Below are 20,484 nucleotides of genomic sequence, written 5' to 3' on the forward strand. Positions count from 1 at the left end.
TTTTCAACTAGTTTTCATAGTTTGTTTTTATGTTTTGTTGTTACACCACTGTTCAAATTTTTGGGAAGGGTTAGTCACCGAAAAACATGTTTACCCCGCCATATTATGTATGTAGGAGCCTTTAAAACAGTGGTTGTCATTTGTTGCTGTAAGTCATACTGGTTTTCTCTTATTGGTTTTTACGTAAATCAGGCCGATAGTTTTCTCGTTTTTAATTGGTTTCCTTTTGTCATGACGATGCCTATTATAGTTTGGTAAGCCGAATGGGTTTTGTGCATTGTTGAAGGCCATTTGGTTACCTATAGTTGCTAACTTCTAAGTGATATGTCTATTGTGGTAAGTTTTTTGCATTGGCAATCATACCATGTCTTCTTCTTTTTATATGTTTTTTTTTTCTAAATACTGTAATAAGAATAATATATCTATGTATTGCCCTTTTCTTTAACAAAAGATAAAACTAAAGTGGCATGATACAGAGAAATGCATAAATGTATAACCTCAAATGTGTTTGTACTCAAAGAAAATGTAAGATATACATATAAGTGCAACTGTAGATATGGCGAGGTCGAACAAACAGAACATAAGTAAGGGGTAAGTCCATGAATATCAGGACTATTTAATGACCTTAACTCAAAGAACTTTAAACACAAATGAATAGAACTAACTTCGCATCCAGTGTTGACTTTTGCTTGTATTCTATTGAAAAAGATATTATCATGATTATAATCAGAACAATTCGTTGAAAAAATACAAATTGGTATGGGTTATAAACGAAATCAAATTTACACAGAAAAAAAATATGTGTCGGAACGAAACAATTTTTAGGAGTGGACATTTGAGAATGAAAGTCCGTATAACTGTCATTTTCATGACATTTTCAAAGTTCGAAGCCCGCAATTTCGGCAAAAATCAGCGGAGCGAAACTAAACGTAAACTAGATCTGTAATTCATCATAGTAGACTCACATACTAAAAATCTGCTAAATATTAATAAAGTAATTTAAAAAAACATCAGCATAACTGTTAATTTCACGAAATTTTCAAATTACAAAGCCCAGAATTTCGAAAAAACCATCGGAACAAAACCATCGTAAACTCGATCATAGAAGTAGTAAGGTGGGACTGATTTACTGCAAGTCGAAAACCAAAGGCGATTAGGCGCACCCATATAAGGCACTTGCTACGTCACCGAAAGTCAATACCGGGTATTGCCCGATGACGCAGACCAAAAGTAACGTCATCTTCGTATCATCTACCCTTATTAGGCGACCACATCCTTCAAACAGGATGAAATAGCGTCATCCTTTTAATTGCCTGCGTAAATGGCGCACACAATAGAAAAAATGATTCACACCAAACATGGTCATGAAATGAAACAACCAAGGAAAATGAGGGCTCGATCTATAAGACGATTGTCTCTTCACCGATGCCTTATTTATTAATCGACCGAGATGGAAAACGCATGTTGTAACATTAAGTTAAGAACAGCTAGATTTGTACAGGCCACAGAGTGGAAAGATAAAAAAAAATCGATATCGGCAATGGAAAACGTAGAATAGGTAGCGATTTCCAATGAAAAAGCGAATCAGTCTCCCCTTATTCGTTGGAAAATGTTGGTGGACAGTTTTGAAGTTTTGGACCACGCTTTAAATGAGAGGAAGGATTTTTTGACACATCTAGGAGTAAATATGTATTGCAGTATCAAGGCAGACAGCATTTTAGTTAAATATAAGACAACACTGGTTACCGCCCAATCAGACCGATGTTGATACCGACCAAGAAAGAAATTTGTTTAAGACCTTCATAATACAACGGAGGCTGCCTGAGTTGTTGGTAACTTTGTTCCTGAACTGTCTTCTGTCATACCGTGCCCTTAAATATCCGACAACATGAATCTGTTTGGGAATTCTATTCTGTCCAGAGGGCAATCCGGATCATTTTACAGAATGGTGAACAAATGACTTTCGTACATTTTATATATATACAATACAGTATGATTTATTTATAGTAGTCAATGTATGTTTGGTGCATTTATGTATATTTTCTTGATAGTACAGTAGACACAGCCTCATTTCAATCTTTTTTTTCTATTTCAAGACATATTTTTCATTCGTTTAGTTTTTTTTGTAATTTTTTTATTTTCATGATGAAACATGTGAAATTACATACTACAGTATTAGACACAAATAAAAAAAAAATTAAGTAACACTTGTAAGATTGATCAAGTCATAAAGATATAATAAGATATAACTATTACAATTGATTTTGTTAATTAAAAGCTGCTTCTAACAAATGCCATTTCTGATCCCTTTTTACTTTTTGTACAGGGGTTAAGAAATATACAGAGTATTTTTCTATATTAATTAAATATTTTAAATATTCTATCCCACCATATTTTGTGGGGGATACGTCTTACATCTACATTTGTATATATAGTATTTAAATAACAACAAAATATTATTAACTGTTTTACTGCTGACAAAATCCTCAGACACACCTAAAATGACTTCTTTTGCACTGAAAGGCAAGAGAATGCCATAATTTTTAATCCAGTCTATAATGGATAGCCAGAGGTTTTGTGTAACATTACATTCCCCAAAAATGTGAAAAATATTTTCTCTGATTTCTGAACAAAATGTACATAGTTCAGTTTCTTTTAATTTACATTTCAATAAAAAAGAATTACATGGTAGAATCCTATGAACAATATTAAATTGAAAATTTTGTAAAAACGAATTTCTTGTTATAATGAAGGGCATGGAATTAATAGCATTCCAATCTTCAATCTGCATATTTAAATCTATTTTCAATTTATTACGAGAAGATAAAGATAACACTTTATTATCTTCCAAAAATAATTTTTAGAAAAATTTACAAGATTTTGGTTCCTTTTTAACTTTATCTATTAAATTATCTTCAATATTATCAAGTTTAGAACTACCTTCTATCATACTTTTCCATCTATTTGGAATAGCACTTAAAATACCATAAACTCTACCAAATTAGTATTGATATTATTCTTTTTTTTAAATTCTTTAAATGAGAATATTGTATTAATATCTGACACCAGATCATTAACAACAAAATATACACTTTTCAATATATTTGAACTTCAAAATCATCTTGCCAGCCATTTTGATGTATGGGTTCAGCCATATGGACTGGGCCAGAATATCAGTATTGTTTTCAACTTTCAACTTTTTTCAACTTGGAAAAATTTACCAGAATATCATGTCAAAAGTCCTTCCTGACTTAAATGTAAAATGTTGTCCCCCCCCAGTGTTCGGACATTACCACTGCTCTTTTCACTTTGTCAGGTTTTCCTTTCCATTAAAAATTGAAAAATATATTCTGAATCTCCTTCAAAACCCCTCCTGGGGGATTCGGGGGGGGGGGGGGGGGGGGTTAGGTAGGAGAATCAGAACTTGAATCAAAATGGGAAGTGCTAAAGTTTTAATAACTACAACCCTTCCAATATATGTTAGTTCTCTATAAGCCCAAGTATTGAGCAATGACTTGATACTGTTTATCTTGGCTGTAAAGTTACATAGAGTCTTATCCACTTTAGCAAGCTCAAACCATATACTGTAAATTCAGAAATTATTGCGACGTTTTTATTATTGTGAATAATGCAACTGGGTTATAATCGCAATAATTCAAACTCGCATTTTGAAATTTTTCATATGAATTAAACAGGATTTTTCTCAATATCTAAAAAATTAAAATCGCATTTTAGTCTAAATTTACAAAATCGCTATAATAAACGCACGCAATTATTTCTGAATTTACATTTCCTAATAGTTTGAACCTCCCAGACAGGTTCCAAACAAGATTTTTTTCTGGCAAAAGTTTTTCCATCCTACCCTATTTGACCCAATCCATATGGATTCAGTTTTGTCAACATTACATTTAAGTCCAGCACATTCTGAAAATTTATGAAACAAATATAAACATTGATTTAGGGACTTTTGGTCACCATCTAGGACTACGGAAGAATCGTCAGCATATTGACTCAACAAAAATTCCGAGTCATTAATTGTTTCACCAGCAACATCAGGGTCATTTTAATAGCTGCATTGAGTAATTCCAGCACAAAAATAAATAGATAAGGAGATAGAGGATCCCATTGACAAACCCCCCTTTGCAATGAAAACAATTCTAATATTATCCGTTATTTAACACTGCACTAGAGGCATCACAGTAGCATGCCCTTAAGTTATTCAACTAATAAATGTATGGTTATTAAAGGCATAAAACTGCAAAGCCTCTAGTATAAAAGACCATTCGACTGTGTCGAAAGCTTTTTCAAAACCGACTAAAAGTAAAAGTCCAGGAATGTCGTCATCCTCCATCTTTTCCATCAGATCATAAATAAATCTAGTACATTCGCCTATATACTTACCTTTAAGAAAACTATTTGTGTTTGACTTATTATATTTACCAGTACCTTTTTTAGTCTATTTGCTAGACTTGCTGTAGCAATCTTATCGTCTACACACAACAGTGTGATAGGTCGCCAGTTCTTTAGATAAAATTTTGAAGACCCTCCTTTGGTATACAAGTAATGAGTCCCTGTCTTTGAGTGATAGAGAACTTTCCATATTCTAAAGCCTCATTTAAACATCTTACCAGTGGTATCTTAAAATCATTCCACAAGAATTTATAAAACTCAACAGTGAATCCATTTATTCTACGTGATTTGGAGTTCTTCATATGTTTAAAAGAAGACAGACATTCCTGCATTTGTTGAAAGTCCCTCACAAGAACCCACCTCTTTCTCATTAGGTTTTGTAACTCTTAACTGGCTCGAAAATCTTAAATTAATAAGTAGCGAAGAATGATCCCATCTATAACTGATCCCTATATCTGATGAAATTACAAATGCTTCTATATCAGAGGTAATCATAAAGTAGTCCAAACGACTTTGTTTGTGATTTGGACCCCGCCATGAGTACCCCTTTTCAAAAGGGAGTTGCAGGCGCCATATATCTAATAAATCAAGGTCATGCATTACCTCATGTATCTTGGCTTTTGACATTCGTTAAGTTAATCAATAACAAAAAAAATGTATCAGAGCTTATATCCCTTAATATGAGAATTAGAAAACGCCTCTGCTATCCATTTCTTGCTCTCTTTTGTCGATCAATTAAATTTGACTACCAAACACATATGATTGCCAACCATCTAATAAAAAAGGTAAGTTGGTCATCTAATCGAGTTCGTTCATTTACTTTTTATACAAAGATTGTCAAAATCATGTACTCAGTCTAAAAACTTTTCCATGGACACACCTGATAAACATAAAATCACGAATAATTTTGTCAGACTGCTGGAAGAGAAACCCATTGATCCTGTTGTTCTTTATTTACTAGAGAAAGATATTTTCTCAGTCGAACACACCGAAGACATTATTTATGAACACACGGAGGAAAAAAATTATCAGAACAGGTCCTAGAGCTTTTTTCATTTTCGTTGAAGCTCTCCGATCAGTAAACTGTTGGGACTTGGAAGATAGTTTAGAATGCACTTGACTAACGTCGTCGAACAAGCAGTTTTGGGGTGTACGATTAATCTACGACATCTGACCAAGGGATTAGTTAACGTACAATACGATCGAGGAGTGTTTAACGCGCTCATTTGACAGCATGGAAAAAAAAGAAGATTGCTGGGTTTTTTTTTCCAACGAAAAACTCAGCTGCAACGGATTTCAATCAAAGACGGTCGACGATGTCTCCGACAATACGTCAGAAAATTACAAATGATGAGATACGAAGTTCGTCTCACTCGAATCCGAACAATCACTGCATCCGCTGTCTATCAATTAGGCGATATAATCTTCCGCTTCGAACCATAACTTTTCCATGCCGTTATGTTCGGACTTCACGGCATGCATTTCATGTGTCATCTGACTGGGAAAACGATAATAGACAGATATTTACTTTATTCTCTAAAAACTAATAACTGAAAATTAAATACAAGTTTACAGATCACGGGGATCAAAAGATCATGCGATCTGTTCAACATTTTCCTCGTTATATTAGAATTAGAGCTGCATCTATAAGAATCAGAATGTCTAAAGGGATAAAAAAAAAATGGATAAGACTTGTATTCTCTTACTGTTTGTTCAGAAACATTTAGACGTGTACGTGGTTTTAAATAAAATCATCTACAGTCGCGAACAATTGACCGATTATTTGAAAGATCGATATTTGTCAAAACCTCAGTGGAAATATGACATGATCGATGCATTTATGAATCGATAAGCTAATAATACAACGACGTATCAAGAATACTTGGAACAGATTTATTACGATTTGAAACATCCGGGATCGTTTACTGGTGTGGATAAATTGTACAAAGTCGTACGCAAAGAAGGGGAACACGTCCTGAGAAAAGCGAAGATTACTGGGACGCCGATACGGTCGTGTTGAAATCGTACGCCAAGGTAAATGATGGGTATGGATACTTCTTACTGGCTATTGACGTCTTCTCTCTATTTTGTGAATACGTTTCCTTTGCGTTCCATTCGTGGACAAGAAACGGCATCAGCCCTGGAAACGTTTTTTCCGCACCGGAAAGAAACCCACCAAGCTGAGAACCGACAAAGGCACAGACTGTTGAAACACAAAATTTCAGCATATGCTGAAACCAGAAAAAACGGTATATTTTTTCACACAAAACGAGCAAAAAACTCTTTCTCAGAAGGAGCCATCAAGACGATTAAACCAAACAATCAGCAGGAATATGTCTTTTCATCAGACGCATCGCTGGATCCACGTATTGAACTCCTTAACATAATGTTTCAACGAAAGTCTCCATCGTTCCATCCAGATAATACCCCAAGCATTGAGGCAGAAAGACGAAGCAGGATTATTGAAACTGCAATACGGCGTCCGAAAAGCCACTACCGGCATGCAACGATATGCTTTCAAAAAGTGAGACACCCTTCGTATCTCTCATCTGAGACAGACTTTCGACAGGGATTACGACGAACGATGGACAATTGAAAAGCTCGGGGTGAGCGACCGAGTATCAAGATACGTCTCCGGTTCTACGTCCTAAAAGACACGATGGAAGAATCCGTTCAGGCCGCCTTTTTACCATCAGTAAGCTTTAAGGCGAGAGTTATGGAGAATACCGTGTATCGAATCAAAAAAGTATAAAGAAGCAAACGAAACAAAGCGTTGGTCAAGTGGATAGAATGGCCTTCGAAAGTCAACAGTTGAATCCCTGCACCATCGCTGAAGGACTTATAAGAGACGGGAACACTGACTCCGTGTAACCATGTATCACTCCATCGTAAAAAGAGGCATTCATTTTCTCCGCAAGTTAGGTCAAGCCGACTACTGATGGTACAATATATCACGAGAGAACAGATTGAGGCTGTGAGCGAAGTCGTTCATTTCATTGTGCGCAGGTCCATCTGCATCCTCCCTCAAGACGTTGCTCGGTTGAGGGAACGTTCGCTTTCGATGACGGTATCGTGAATCTGAGACGCGTATTGGTTCTGATGTTGTTTACAAAACTCGCCACAGACGAAGATTCAAAGTGGTAGACAGAGTAATGGCAAGAACTTTACCTAATCGTCATGACAAGGTGTGCTTACATCATAAGAGAGCGCACTCAGATTCGATGAACGTGTCGAGAAGGAATTGTTGAACAATGTCAATAACCACACCGGTGACTTTATGATTGATTTGCCCAAATCGTATCCATGAGAAGGTCGATAGGAATGCGCCTTGACATAACTCACCTTGCATCCGCAAACGGAGCACCCAACTTATCGCCTGTACTTGTGCAACGACCTTATGAAAGAATCCTACGTGAGAGAAACGTCCCTGCCAATGTTGGGTTGTATCCCGTCGACAGACTAAACCACATAGGATGTATCGTTTTGTAGACCCTTCTATATCAGAGTTCGTCAGAACGTCTGGAATTGAGAGCGAATATTCATAAAAGATGGAATCGTTAGAAGTCTACGATCACAAGATCAGACGTTGGGTTCTATAAGTGCCCGACTTCAAGAAATCGAAGCAACATTTTACGGATGTGTCGGAAAGCATGTTTAGACCAGATCACAAGGGATGATTCAACGTCGGAAGCGTTGCTCCGTGGAGTCTTGATACACAGAAAGTCGATCTGGTAACCTCCGTGGCTCAGACTCTCAAGATGGCCAAGTCTGAAGTGGATAGACAGCTAAAATCGACACCCTGTTCAAAATCGGGAAAACGTTCGGGTTACAGTCGTAATCTCAGTTGTTCGTGTAGAAGCGGCGGGATGTCATGTCAACGTCAAAAATGGCACTAACGAGGAACTGTTCGTTTGTTCGAGGTTCACAGACGAAGGACACGTCTCAGAACTAGAAGGTCTTATCCACCTGGACATTTTTCAGCAAAATCGTTTCGTTTTGAATGGAATGGCCCTTACCCTGAAATTTAAGCCAGTTGCAATGCATTCCAGCTTCCTGGCTTCAATACAATACATATCATCGATGTCTCGTTCAAATTGTGCGTACATAAACTGAATGCAGGAGTGTTGATGGCCCATGCCAAGTTAATTGGAGAAGCAACAGCGATGTCAAGATCGAATCCATCTCACAAGGAGGGTACAGCTCAAACCAGAACAATATGTTTAACGTGATATCCCGTCACAATTGATCGTGGGATTCGTTAGCTAGCAGGCTTCAAAGGAGTTTATTAGAGATCGCCGTTCGTTTTCCAGATGTTCGATTGTAATTTCGTGTCATGTTTTGTTTACAAGAATTACTTTATAAAAATAAATTATTCGAAATAAAACAGCTTTCTGGGCATTCGCAAATCACTACACGTTTTACGCCTCCTTAATATGTTCCCTGAATTGTAAATCTTTCTTTCCAAACCTAGATCATTAGTTTCTGACCATTAAGTAAGAAAAGTATTCCTGCTTTGACTTTATAAAATTTAAAACCGTTACTTCTCATGTATGCGCCTTTCAAGTCTGTATCCTTGTTAACCAATACTTACCCAGTAAAGCCAATACTTGCAATGTTCCCCAATTCGGGTTTTTGTTGTCAGAATCTTGGTCATCCAAACTTACCCTTGACCTCTTCCACGTTCAAAATGTTATTAAAACATTCCAGTTAGGAGATCCTTCCATTTAAACTCTAAACAATTTTATTCATGGACTTCCTCTCCCAACACGGATTCCCTAGTAAATTTATCAACCTCCTCCTCAAACATAGATGTACTTTATATTTTTATTTTGATGCCATTCTTTCATTAATTAGGTCCTTTTTATGCCATATTTTAATTATGTTGTTAATTTTTTTTCAATTTTGGTTTCGTGGTAAAAAAAAAATAACTTAAAAAAAAACGAAAATCAAATTATAGTTTTTACTTTCATAATCTACACTTTCTTACTACGTACTTTTGTATCATTCTTCATGTGGACAATCTTAAAGTATGGCCAGCTGGCAACGGTTACACAAATATATGATGGATTACGCCACATACTGGGTACACCCCACCCTATGTTACAAACACGTATATCATGTATATGTCTAGGTTGTTTTTGCAATTGGTCATTCCTACCTCTACCTCTGGTCTCAGGACCACGTGAATAATCGCTCGGTTTGGCCAGCCAGCAATTGTAAAATTGGACTACGTGACGTATTTAATACCCACAATTATATGCTGACAAACTGGTAAGGAACTGGACTATAAGTGCAATGGGCCATTTATTAAAGGCTAAGTTTACCTCTATTTCTGGTGCAATGGCCACCGTGGAGAATATCTTAGCTAAGCCAGCCGGCAATGGTTAAGTTGGTCTACGTAACACACCGTGGTACCCCCCTTCGTATGCTGATCAATTTCTGAGGGTCAATGGCACAAGTGCTGTGGGCCCTATTTAACGGCAATGTTTACCTCTATCTCTAGTACTATGGGACACATGGCTATTCTCTTAGTTTGACCAGCCGGAAATAGTTAAGTTGGTCTAAGTAACATACCGGGATACCCCAATCGTATGCTGATAAACTCGTACAAATCTAGCGCATAAGTGTGATGAGCTATTTTAAACACCATGTTTACCTCTACCTCTGGTACTATGAACCATGTGGAGAATCTCTTAGTTATCCTAGTCCACTTAAAGGATACTTTCAATTCCAAGAAATCCGGAACTCACAACAGGTACATTAAAAACATATCATAAAAAGGCGTCAAATGTAATTAAAAACGAATAAGGAACAAATAAGTAAAGGGGTATAAGTCGAGCGCAAAAACTAGTACATATACGTTATCATGGTTATTGCAAATCCATAAACCCAGAACAAACACCAGAGCTAAATAAAGGGAAAAAATGAAATTATTTAAAAGGTGCAAAGTATTAAATACAAATAAGGAACAAAGAGGTAGCGAATAAGTAACAAGGTATCAGTCGAACGCAGAAACGGATACATACGTGCTAGGATAATTTCAACTATACAAACCAGGAACAAAAACAAGAAAGAAGAAAAGAAAAGGAAAGGAAAGACAAAATTAAAAAGATGCAACGTATATAAATGGAATAAGGAACAAATAAAAACTGAATAAGTAATAGCATGAATAGGGTAAAGTCGAACGCATTGACGGGTGCATACGCACTTGCAAGATAATTTCACCACCCCGAACCAACAACTAACACAGGAGACAAAAAAAAAAAGAAAAGGAAAGAAAAAATAAATAAGTTCAACCTAAAAAATCGAATGTGCAACGAATAAGTAACAGAGTATCGGTCGAGAACAGAAATGGGTACATACGCGCTTATAGGGTAATTTCACCTCCACCACCAAGATCTAACATAAGAGACATGGAAAGAAAAGAAAAAAAATCATTGAAAAGGTACAACGTATAAAACACGAATGAGCAACGAATAAGTAATAGGGTATCAGTCGAGCGCGGAAACGGGTACATACGCACATAAAGGATAATTTCATCTGTGGGAACCAAAAAAACTAACACCACAGACAAGAAAAATAAAACATGTAAAAGAAAAAAGAAAAACATCAAAAGATGCAATGTATAAAAAGCGAAAAGCGAATAAGGAACGTACAAGTAACAGGGTATCAGTCGTGCGTAAAAACGGGTACATACCAGTTAATACGGTAATTTCACCACTACTAACTAAGATCTAACGCCAGAGACAAATAAAATAAAATAGAATAAAACATTTAAAAAGGTTCAACGTAGAACAATCTAATAAGGAACAATTACGCAGCGAACAAGTAACAAGGTATCAGTCGAGCGCAGAAACGGGTACATACGCGCTTAAATGGCAAATGACCTCTACGAACCAAGAACTAAACACCAAAGACAAGAAAATAAAAAGAAAAAACCATTTAAAAGGAGCAACGAATAGAAAGCGAATAAGGAACAGATGAGTAAGAGGGTAGCAGTCAAGCGCAAAAACGAGTACGCATGCGTTTCAATGGCAATTTAACCTCTTAATACATCAGGGTATCAGTCGAGCGCGGAAACGGGTACATACTGTACGCCAAAAAGGTAATTTTACCACTACGAACTAAAAATTGACACCAGAGACAAGAAAATAAAAGATAATAAAGTATTAAAAAGGTTCTACGTAAAAAAATGAATAAGGAACAACACGTGGCGAATAAGTAACAGGGTATCAGTCGAGCGCAAAAACGTGTACATACACGCTAAAAGGGTAATTTTACTAATACAAATTAAGAACAAACACCAGAAAATAAATAAGAATAAAGCCTTTAAAAGGTTCAATGTATAAAAAGCGAAAAGAGAACAAAAACGTAGAAAATAAGAAACTGGGTATCGTTCGAGAGCGAAAAAAGAGTACATACTCGCTAGTAGGATAATTAGGCTTTTACCAACCAAGAACTGTCACCAGAGACAAGAAAAGAAATGAGAAGGAAGCATTTCAAATGATGACAAAATAGTAAAGTATCTATTAATATATGTAAACGCCATATAATGGAGCAGACGGAATGGTACTGATAAGAACAGGAAGTTCTTCATTAGAAAGTTGACAATCATTACGTTTGTTATAAATTTTCGTTTGAAGTCGTCTATCCGTTTCAATTTTGTTGAAACGATCAAGATATGAAAAATACTTGGATATATGAGATGCTCGCACTCTCTAATCATAAAATTTGGGTTATATTTGGTGACAGGAATTTAGGCAGCTGCGGATTAGGTTCTCAGACAGGACTATGTTGCTGCTGTTTTTATAAAAAAAAAATATTAAAAAAAATATATTTTTGGTATCGATCCTAACTTTTTAGAACTAAAAGTACTGCAATTGAAAAGGAATGAAGTCAAGAGTCTTTATTATTAATACTATAATTGTACTCTTTAAACTGTATATGTATATTTCATTTGTCAGGAAGAGTACTGTACTCAAAACAGTTAGTAGATCTCGTCATAGGTTTGAAAGTATTTGAAGGTTCCGCACTGAAAGAAATGTAGGAGCTTGCAATTGTCCTACGTTTAGAAAAATATCATCGTTTATAACGAATCAATTTCTATATGTATGTATTTATACAAGTGATATTAAGTTGATCCCTTGAGCTTAATTTCGTTTACAAAATATATCTTTCAATTAATATTACCACTAATTAATACTTTATAGATGTAAACAGTTAATCTATTTCCGAAAAAGCCCCTAAGATGAAGTTGACTTAAAGATTAGAAACCATTTTTTTGCGATCAATTCTAATTTCGGTTTAAGATCCGAAGATAAAACGCGCAACAAAAAACAGCCAAAGAATCGTTTTTCTTTTTCTATATATCTATGATCTGCTACCAAAACGTATACATCTTTGCCAAAATTACTCTGTAAATTGAAACTTACACATAATATATGAATCTATAAGAAGTTTGCTAAATTAATGAAATGTATTATTGTTGTAGCACCAAGGGTCATTTTTAATATTTATTGGTGCAATAAAATATCTGAAGTTGGTTATAAAAACAGACTTAAGTTTACTCACAAGGTAATTATAAACTATGTACTGATTGTCTGCCCAAAACTTCCTTCGTACAGGAGTTTTCTCGACCACCACTGACATAGGCTTAATAAGATTAGATTCAATGATTCCATGAACACGGTTCAAACTATAACTTCCAAGGTCTTCTACAATCAGCTCCGATACAGCAGATATCATTGTCTTAAATATGAATGTCAGAGAGCTGCAAAGATACGAAATACGTTTATTTATTGTAACATAATTTTCCAAATACCAGCAACTTTCAATTGAAATGTTGAAAAATATTCAAAACAAAAATTTCATATATGTTCCCAATATGGCTAATATGTCTGGTGCCAAGGGGTAAATGATGTATATATAAATCATATTTCGAAACTAACACAATGCTTTGTAATATAGATATTCAGTCAAATATATGTCCGGTCTCAAGATCTGTGTCCCAAATCAGTTGTTTTTTTCCAGCCACGATATTTGTGATCTTTCCTAAGGTCTGTGTCCCGTGGTTTCATAACAATGATTGTTTATACAAGTCAATGTCCTTTATCAAAAGTAGACAATTAGTTATGTTACGTGAATTTGGATAGGCAGGTATAGAATGCGATGGGGTCAACCCTGGCCTAATCGTGGACAATTTTGTAACAACGTTAACACGCATATAAGCAGAGTGTAAAAATCAGTTAGAAAGGACTGATAGATTCATTAGATCGGCACAAAAGTCACAGTTCATCTAACAAGAAACAAATAAAAAATGAATACACGATTCCATTTTACCGCCGTTTGCTTGGTCTTCCAGACTTCTTTAGTTATTTGATGAATCCTTCAAGAAAAGCGTTTATGGCTAATAGCCCGGTGACCAGAGTCAGAATTTTCATAATTTTATCGTCAAAACTACTACACCATAAAAACGGCTCATGAAAATGTGTACTTTAAACATTTATGTGGTCGTAAAAAGAAAATATGGTGCAGTTCTTTTTCAGAAATCAAGATCGAAGGTACTTACTATTTTCATGAGAAAAAAACATTGAATATTTTTCTTCCTTAATTACTTTTAAAAAAAAAATGGAAAACCATCAATTAATGAGTTGCCCTTGTAACCGTATTCGATTTTACAAAAAGAAGAGCGAAAAAAAATGTATTTAAAAAAAGATTAAAACAACGGACGTCGAAACTATAAAAATTGTATCGACAAATTTGAAAAAAAATATGTATTTGTTAATATAACTATATATTATTTCTCAATGAAAGCGGAAAATTTTAGGGTCGGGTGCATATAGGTTGAATTTGGGTCTTTCAGAACAGACTAATATTTGAGTTTAAACAATGTTAGGACCTTTTTCTAAATGTATCAATAGGAACATAAATCATTATAAACTGGACGTAAAGTTTTAAAAAGGCATTGTGATGACTAGAAACGCGTTTTATCCGTTTAAAAATTGTGAAAGTTTCGGTTGTTCAATCCCAAACTTAGTGACATAAGAAAAGAAAATTTCTTCAAAGCAGCATAATTTAACATAGTACTGAATAACCTAAAAACTTTACTTTAATAAGTAATTCAGACCTCAAAAGACTTCTGTATTGCTATTTCAAGTTTCTATTTGGCTGAGACATTTATATTCGTACATGCGAGGTTAAACTACATAAAATTAATGATGAATATCAAAATTGGTCCAAAGTATCACTATAGTGGTTAACTGTCAAGAAAATATTCTTAAACCACAAATCCTAATAATATTGCGATGATGAACGTTAAGCTTCGGACATTTGACTTGCTCTGCAATGGAATAGAGTGCTGGTCGAATGATTGTGCAAACATGTAGCGAGCTTTCTCCAGCATCATAGGACATTTCAAATCATTTCTAAATTGCAGAATACACTTTGGGCATATCAATATTAAATAATGGGGAAAATAAAACAATTGTAACACTGGGGCGATTCTAGGACTAACGACAAATGAACACTGTCCAGAAAGGAGTAGATTGTCCTGCTCTGAATATCCCGCAACAAAAGTCAAGAAGAAACCCATCTCTGATCGACAGCATACGCTTGCTTTGTTTACATGATTTTAAGTTTGTCAAAAATTTTCGATTGTCATGATTGATCTGCCTAACAGCATGGTATGTATTAATTGATTTGATATCTGAACTTTTGTTAGCATTGATATCGTGTACTTATGGTAAAATGTTTGTCCTATAAATTTGAATATGTAATTAATGAATACAGTTTGAATCCCCGTAAAGGTTACATTTTACCTGAATCTATTCTTTAGAGTCCAAATCCCTTGTCTTGCTTGAATGTAGCTTTTTTATAACAATGTATGCAGGCATATGAAAAATATAGATTGATTTACACTTTGTTATCCGTGTGTTTTCAAACAAAAACTGAGGGAATCACATGAACTTTAAAAAGATGAGTTCGGATGCGTCATCAGCATACGCGTCTTTTGCTATGCATGCATTACACGACTTGCAAATCACAATTAGTCAAATTGTCACAAATAGGAATCGGACACAAATGGTAAGTTTCCTACTTAGTAATAAAGTATCTTACAACACGAAAAGATGTTGTTAGTGAGTAGAGACACGGTAAAGCTTAAATGTAATTCAATACGTGGTGGTGACTTTTTACTTTGTACAAAAATAAGGAGACGTGGTGTGATTGCAGACAAATGTCCACCAAAGTTCAATAAAAGTGGACATGGTGGATGAAAGTTATTATAGGCAAATGTATTGCCTTCAACAATGAGAACAACGCATACCGTATAGTCGGCTATATAAGCCCCAACATGAAAAAAAAAATAACGATTCAATTGAGAAAAAGAACAGCCTATTTTATAACAAAACAATTTACGAAAACAAATATAAATTGTTTCTTTTTCAGTCGCCGGTTCTGCTAAATAACTGTGTACATATAAACGAACTCATATTTACAAGAGAAGAACACACAGGTACCTCATGTGGAGCAGAATAGAATCTGCTAACCGTTCCGTGACATATGAGATAACCCCAGCTTTTAATTAGATTTGTATTGGTCAGTCTTTAGTTTTCCATGTAGGGTTTTCAATACTTGTATTTGTCTTTACGTCGTTCTTCGACTTTTGCCCTGGCGTTGTGAGATTGTCTTCGAATATTGAGTTTGAATATTCTTTTGGTATATGCCGCCTTTTTTTAAGCAGTTTTGTGTCAGAAGTACATCCCTGTTCATGAATTCGGCACTGTGTCAAAATACACGAGCTTAAGTATCAATTGAGATACGCAAACGCCATACGATGGAGCAGAGAGTATGCTACTATTGAGAATTTGGACACGGATATTGGAAATCTAAAACCATCCTGTGACGTTTGTCATAGATATTTGTTTGAAGACGTCAATCTGTGTCAGTTTCAAAGAAAAAGTCAAGATATAAAGCAGTCATTCTAGATTCAGTAGTATCCTCACTGGGATATATGAAATGTTAGCACTGACTGAAATGTAGGTTATAAAGTGACAGGACATCTTGATATATCTAATCTTCAAATTGAAAAAAAAACTAGGCAAAATGGTTTTCTTCAAGTCTTTGAGAAGGTTCTGTATTTCCAATTGCAATTAGGACTGTAAACACCGCTATGTTATGTTGATTAATGCATCATTCGTATCAATAAACTATTTCAAAACTTTCCTTTGATATATCATCTCTGAATGAACCAAAGTCACAATCATCAATTTCAAGTTAATTTTATCATACTTTTATCAACTGTTTCAAAATACTGCGATCAACTGGATTAGGGCTAAATAAAACAACTGACCCACTTCTGCTTTTGAGAAAAGTAGGTTAATGTATGTTTCTTTCAAATGTTCAAGCCACATTTCAACGGACTTCCCTGTCTGTCCTCTTTTGGTACAGTGTCGGATCCAAATTTCCTAACTTTACAACTCAAAAACTTATCTGCCTCTTATATGAATAAAACTACACTACAAATTAGTAAAAGTCTGAAATGACCTATATCTGTACTCGACTGTACTGATTTTTACTCGACAAGTCTGAATTGGTCTGAAATTTACTTGATATTACTTAACAGTCTGAACTTGTACTAGACCTTTACTCGACCAGCACTTAACCATTGTATACGAATCGGAACCATACTAGGCATAGTGTTAACCATTCCCGACCTAGCCTAAACCATGCTCGACCTAGTCTGAACCATACTCGACCTAGTCTGAACCATACTCGACCTAGTCTGAATCATACTCGACCAAGTCTTAACCAACCTACACTTGTTTTTTGTATCTATCTATTTTATTTCATCAATTTAGGAACTGTTTTACATACATATATATGTGCAATGTATATCTCATTTAAAATAAAAATAAAATAAGGTGATCAAAGTAAGTAATTTCTGGTTGGATTAAAAAAATATCATGTAATAAATTAAGTTTAGTTAAATAAATTTTTATATACATGATATCATGTTCACATTTCTTTATGTACATCAAATATACTAGAACTTTCAACCATGATTCAAATATCTTAAATTTTATTGATATTGTTTTTTCAAAATGTATATAAAAAATTGAAAACAACACGTATAATAAAATAGTATATAAAGCATCTTAATAAATGTTAACATTGACATCTTTGTTTTGTAAAACCAAGAATTTAATATAATAATAATAAGACTTTCATAGCAATCCTTGATAACCTTTTAAAAAGGAAAAGTATTCCAATGTTGCAGTAGAAATTTATTTTCATTAAATCAAAATAAGTTTTGTCATACAAGAAGCACTTTAATAAGTTTTAATTACCTTAGTACAGGTGTGTTTTACAGGTAAAAAGAAAACCCTATTTTTCTTAAACTCGTGTATTACTTATCTATTGAATTCAAAAGGCATTTCAGTTTTACAGGATGTTGTAATCTTTAATGGATGTTATCTAAAATGTATTACTCTCTGACCATGCGTGATCTTTTTAATTAGTGTGACCCAAGCAGGATGTATTACTTTATAGTTTACCCTTAATCAGAAGAAAAAATGTATTCATTTCTTTAATTTTTTATTCCTTTTTAAAATATTTGTATATCCCAAATTATATTAAGAATAGATATAATTAATTTCTGATACAAGGTTTAACAATGTCAGTGATTTTGTTAGCTGTTGTTACCTCATTAAAAGATAGTTATATAACAATTGTATGTAACCATGAAACCTATGTAGTTTTTATTCAGGAATTTAAGAAATTCAAATTTTGTTTAAAAAAACACATGCCAAGCAAAAAGCATTTTAATAAGGTTTTATTACCCTCAGTATATGTGTGGTTTTCAGGTTAAAAAAGTCTGGTTTATTTAACAAGACTCAGACTTTAAAATTAGGTAATTTAACTATCTCAATTTGATTAATCCGTGAATCATGTAAGGATGTGAAAATCTGTTTTCATATATATATATAATATATATATATTTATTTTATTGTGACTGTTGTCTTGTCAGTTAAAAAGAAAGTTATTGTAACAATCAAAATTATAAAATGTAAAGATAATAGGTCGAGTATGGTTCAGACTGGTCGAGTATTGTTCAGACCTTTGGTCGGGTAAGGTTCAGACCTTTGGTCGAGTAAGGTTCAGACTGAAAAAAATAGGTCGAAAGCTGGTCAAGTATTGGTAGATTACAGGTCGAGAATGGGTTAAGACTGTTTCAGACTGGTCGAGTAATAGTTCAGACTATTTTCAAAAGCAAAGATAAGGGTCAAGTACAAATCAGTACAGTCGAGTATGGTTAAGACTAGGTCGAGTAATATTAAGTAAAGTTCAGACCAATTCAGACTGGTCGAGTAAAAATCAGTACAGTCGAGTACAGATATATGCCATTTCAGACTTTTACTGGTTTGTGTTGCTATATCAACACAACCCCAGAAAGAATTACGAACATCCGAAGAATCATAAAACATCAACAACTATAATACGTCAAAGGGTTAGTTACCAAACAACAAAAATGCTAAATATATCACATACATTCTGCACCACTCAATACAACTTTTTATTAAATAAGGTTATACGAATCTAACAAATATAAAAAAAAAACAACTTGGAGTCGTAAGTCTGTATCCTCTAGTTACGCTTTTGTAATAAAAAAAACTAGGGATGAATCTATTATACATGTTTTTATAATGTATGTCTATCTCCAGAAAAGGGGGTGCTTTATTTATCTATGGTTGCTAGGCTATTAAAAAAATAATGGAGCAAAAGGTAACATAAAAACATTACCGAACTCCAAGGAAAATTTAAAACGGAAAGTCCCTAATCAAATGCCAAAATCGAAAGCTGGAACACATCAAACTCATGGAAAACAACTGTCATGTTCCTGACTTGGTACAGGCATTTCCTTATTCAGAAAATTGATGAATTAAACCTGGTTTTATAACTAGTTACATTTCTCACTTGTATGACAGTCGCATGAAATTATGTTATAATGACAACTATGTGTGAGCCAAAAAAACAAGACATAATAGGTAAAAATGTCAAAAATAGGGGGACATCAGTCAACATTGTGTTATAATCTTAATCACTATAAAAACAAACAAATATGACAACTCTTCATGTTCGTAAATTCGATTCCAATTCAACTTTTTTTGTCTCAGTCAAATATTTATAATATTCTCCTTTTAAACTTCACGGGTAGTAACCTCGTCATATCGAGGAGCGTTTAGTACAGTGATTTTGTCATAGTTTGGTTAAGTTAGACATGACTGTGTTAAGTGTTTTTGATGACAAACAATGCCAAAATATAAACATTCAAATAGTTTGTTAAAGGAACTTCTGACCATAAATTCAAGCTTGTAAGTATCTTTGTTTATAGCTAATATGTTAGTACATCAAAATTTGTATCATATAGTTTATAATTTGACACAGAATAATGCTTGCGTATGTCAAAATTTAAAAGTTGTGATTCGTTTCTAATGCATAAAGAAAAGTTGTTTGTTTGCTGTCTGTTACATCACATATTTCGTTATGATATAAAATTGCCGTCAACTATTCCCCAAAATAGCTACTCTTGCACTCAATTTAAGATTACAGAAAATTCGGTGTCATGGCTTGGTTAAGTCGTGTCATGGTTTATTTCATGTTCGACATGGTTCAGTTATGTGATTCTTGTCGTTTATGAAGGAAGAGTAACGACCAAAATAAACAGACAATATACAACTATTTGAAATACTTTTTCTTATAAAACTGTTTTGTTTGGAATACAAAAGAATATATGAACGCATATACAATGTAGTATTATATAATAAGTACATGCGGTTTGATTGCAAATGAGATAACTATCCACCCGAAACCAAAATGACATAGATGTTAGCAACAATATGTCGCCGTACGGCCTTCAACAATGAGCTAAATCCATACCGTTCGTAATAATAATTGATAAAAATGGAAATTATATCGGCTTCATTCTAATTCGAAATTGTGATCTTTTATATATTTAAATTCGGAAATTTGTGAGTATTTTGTTATTTTAATTTCACTTTTAGTTTATAAAACAAA

The 20,484-nt window shown here is 34.2% G+C and overlaps 1 protein-coding gene across 2 annotated transcripts in view; it reads right to left on the reverse strand.

Annotated features, from left to right (window-relative positions):
- LOC127706854 (uncharacterized) overlaps positions 1-20,484 on the reverse strand; it is a 106,664-nt gene that overhangs the window by 80,269 nt on the left and 5,911 nt on the right. For both annotated transcript variants that reach the window (XM_052211576.1, XM_052211575.1), the window contains one exon: positions 12,982-13,180. In XM_052211576.1, coding sequence (XP_052067536.1) covers positions 12,982-13,155 — 174 coding nt within the window. In that variant the 5' untranslated portion in view covers positions 13,156-13,180. The remainder of the gene's footprint in view (positions 1-12,981; positions 13,181-20,484) is intronic.

The sequence above is a fragment of the Mytilus californianus genome, unplaced genomic scaffold, assembly GCF_021869535.1.
Source record: "Mytilus californianus isolate M0D057914Y unplaced genomic scaffold, xbMytCali1.0.p SCAF_6, whole genome shotgun sequence".
NCBI lineage: Eukaryota > Metazoa > Mollusca > Bivalvia > Mytilida > Mytilidae > Mytilus > Mytilus californianus.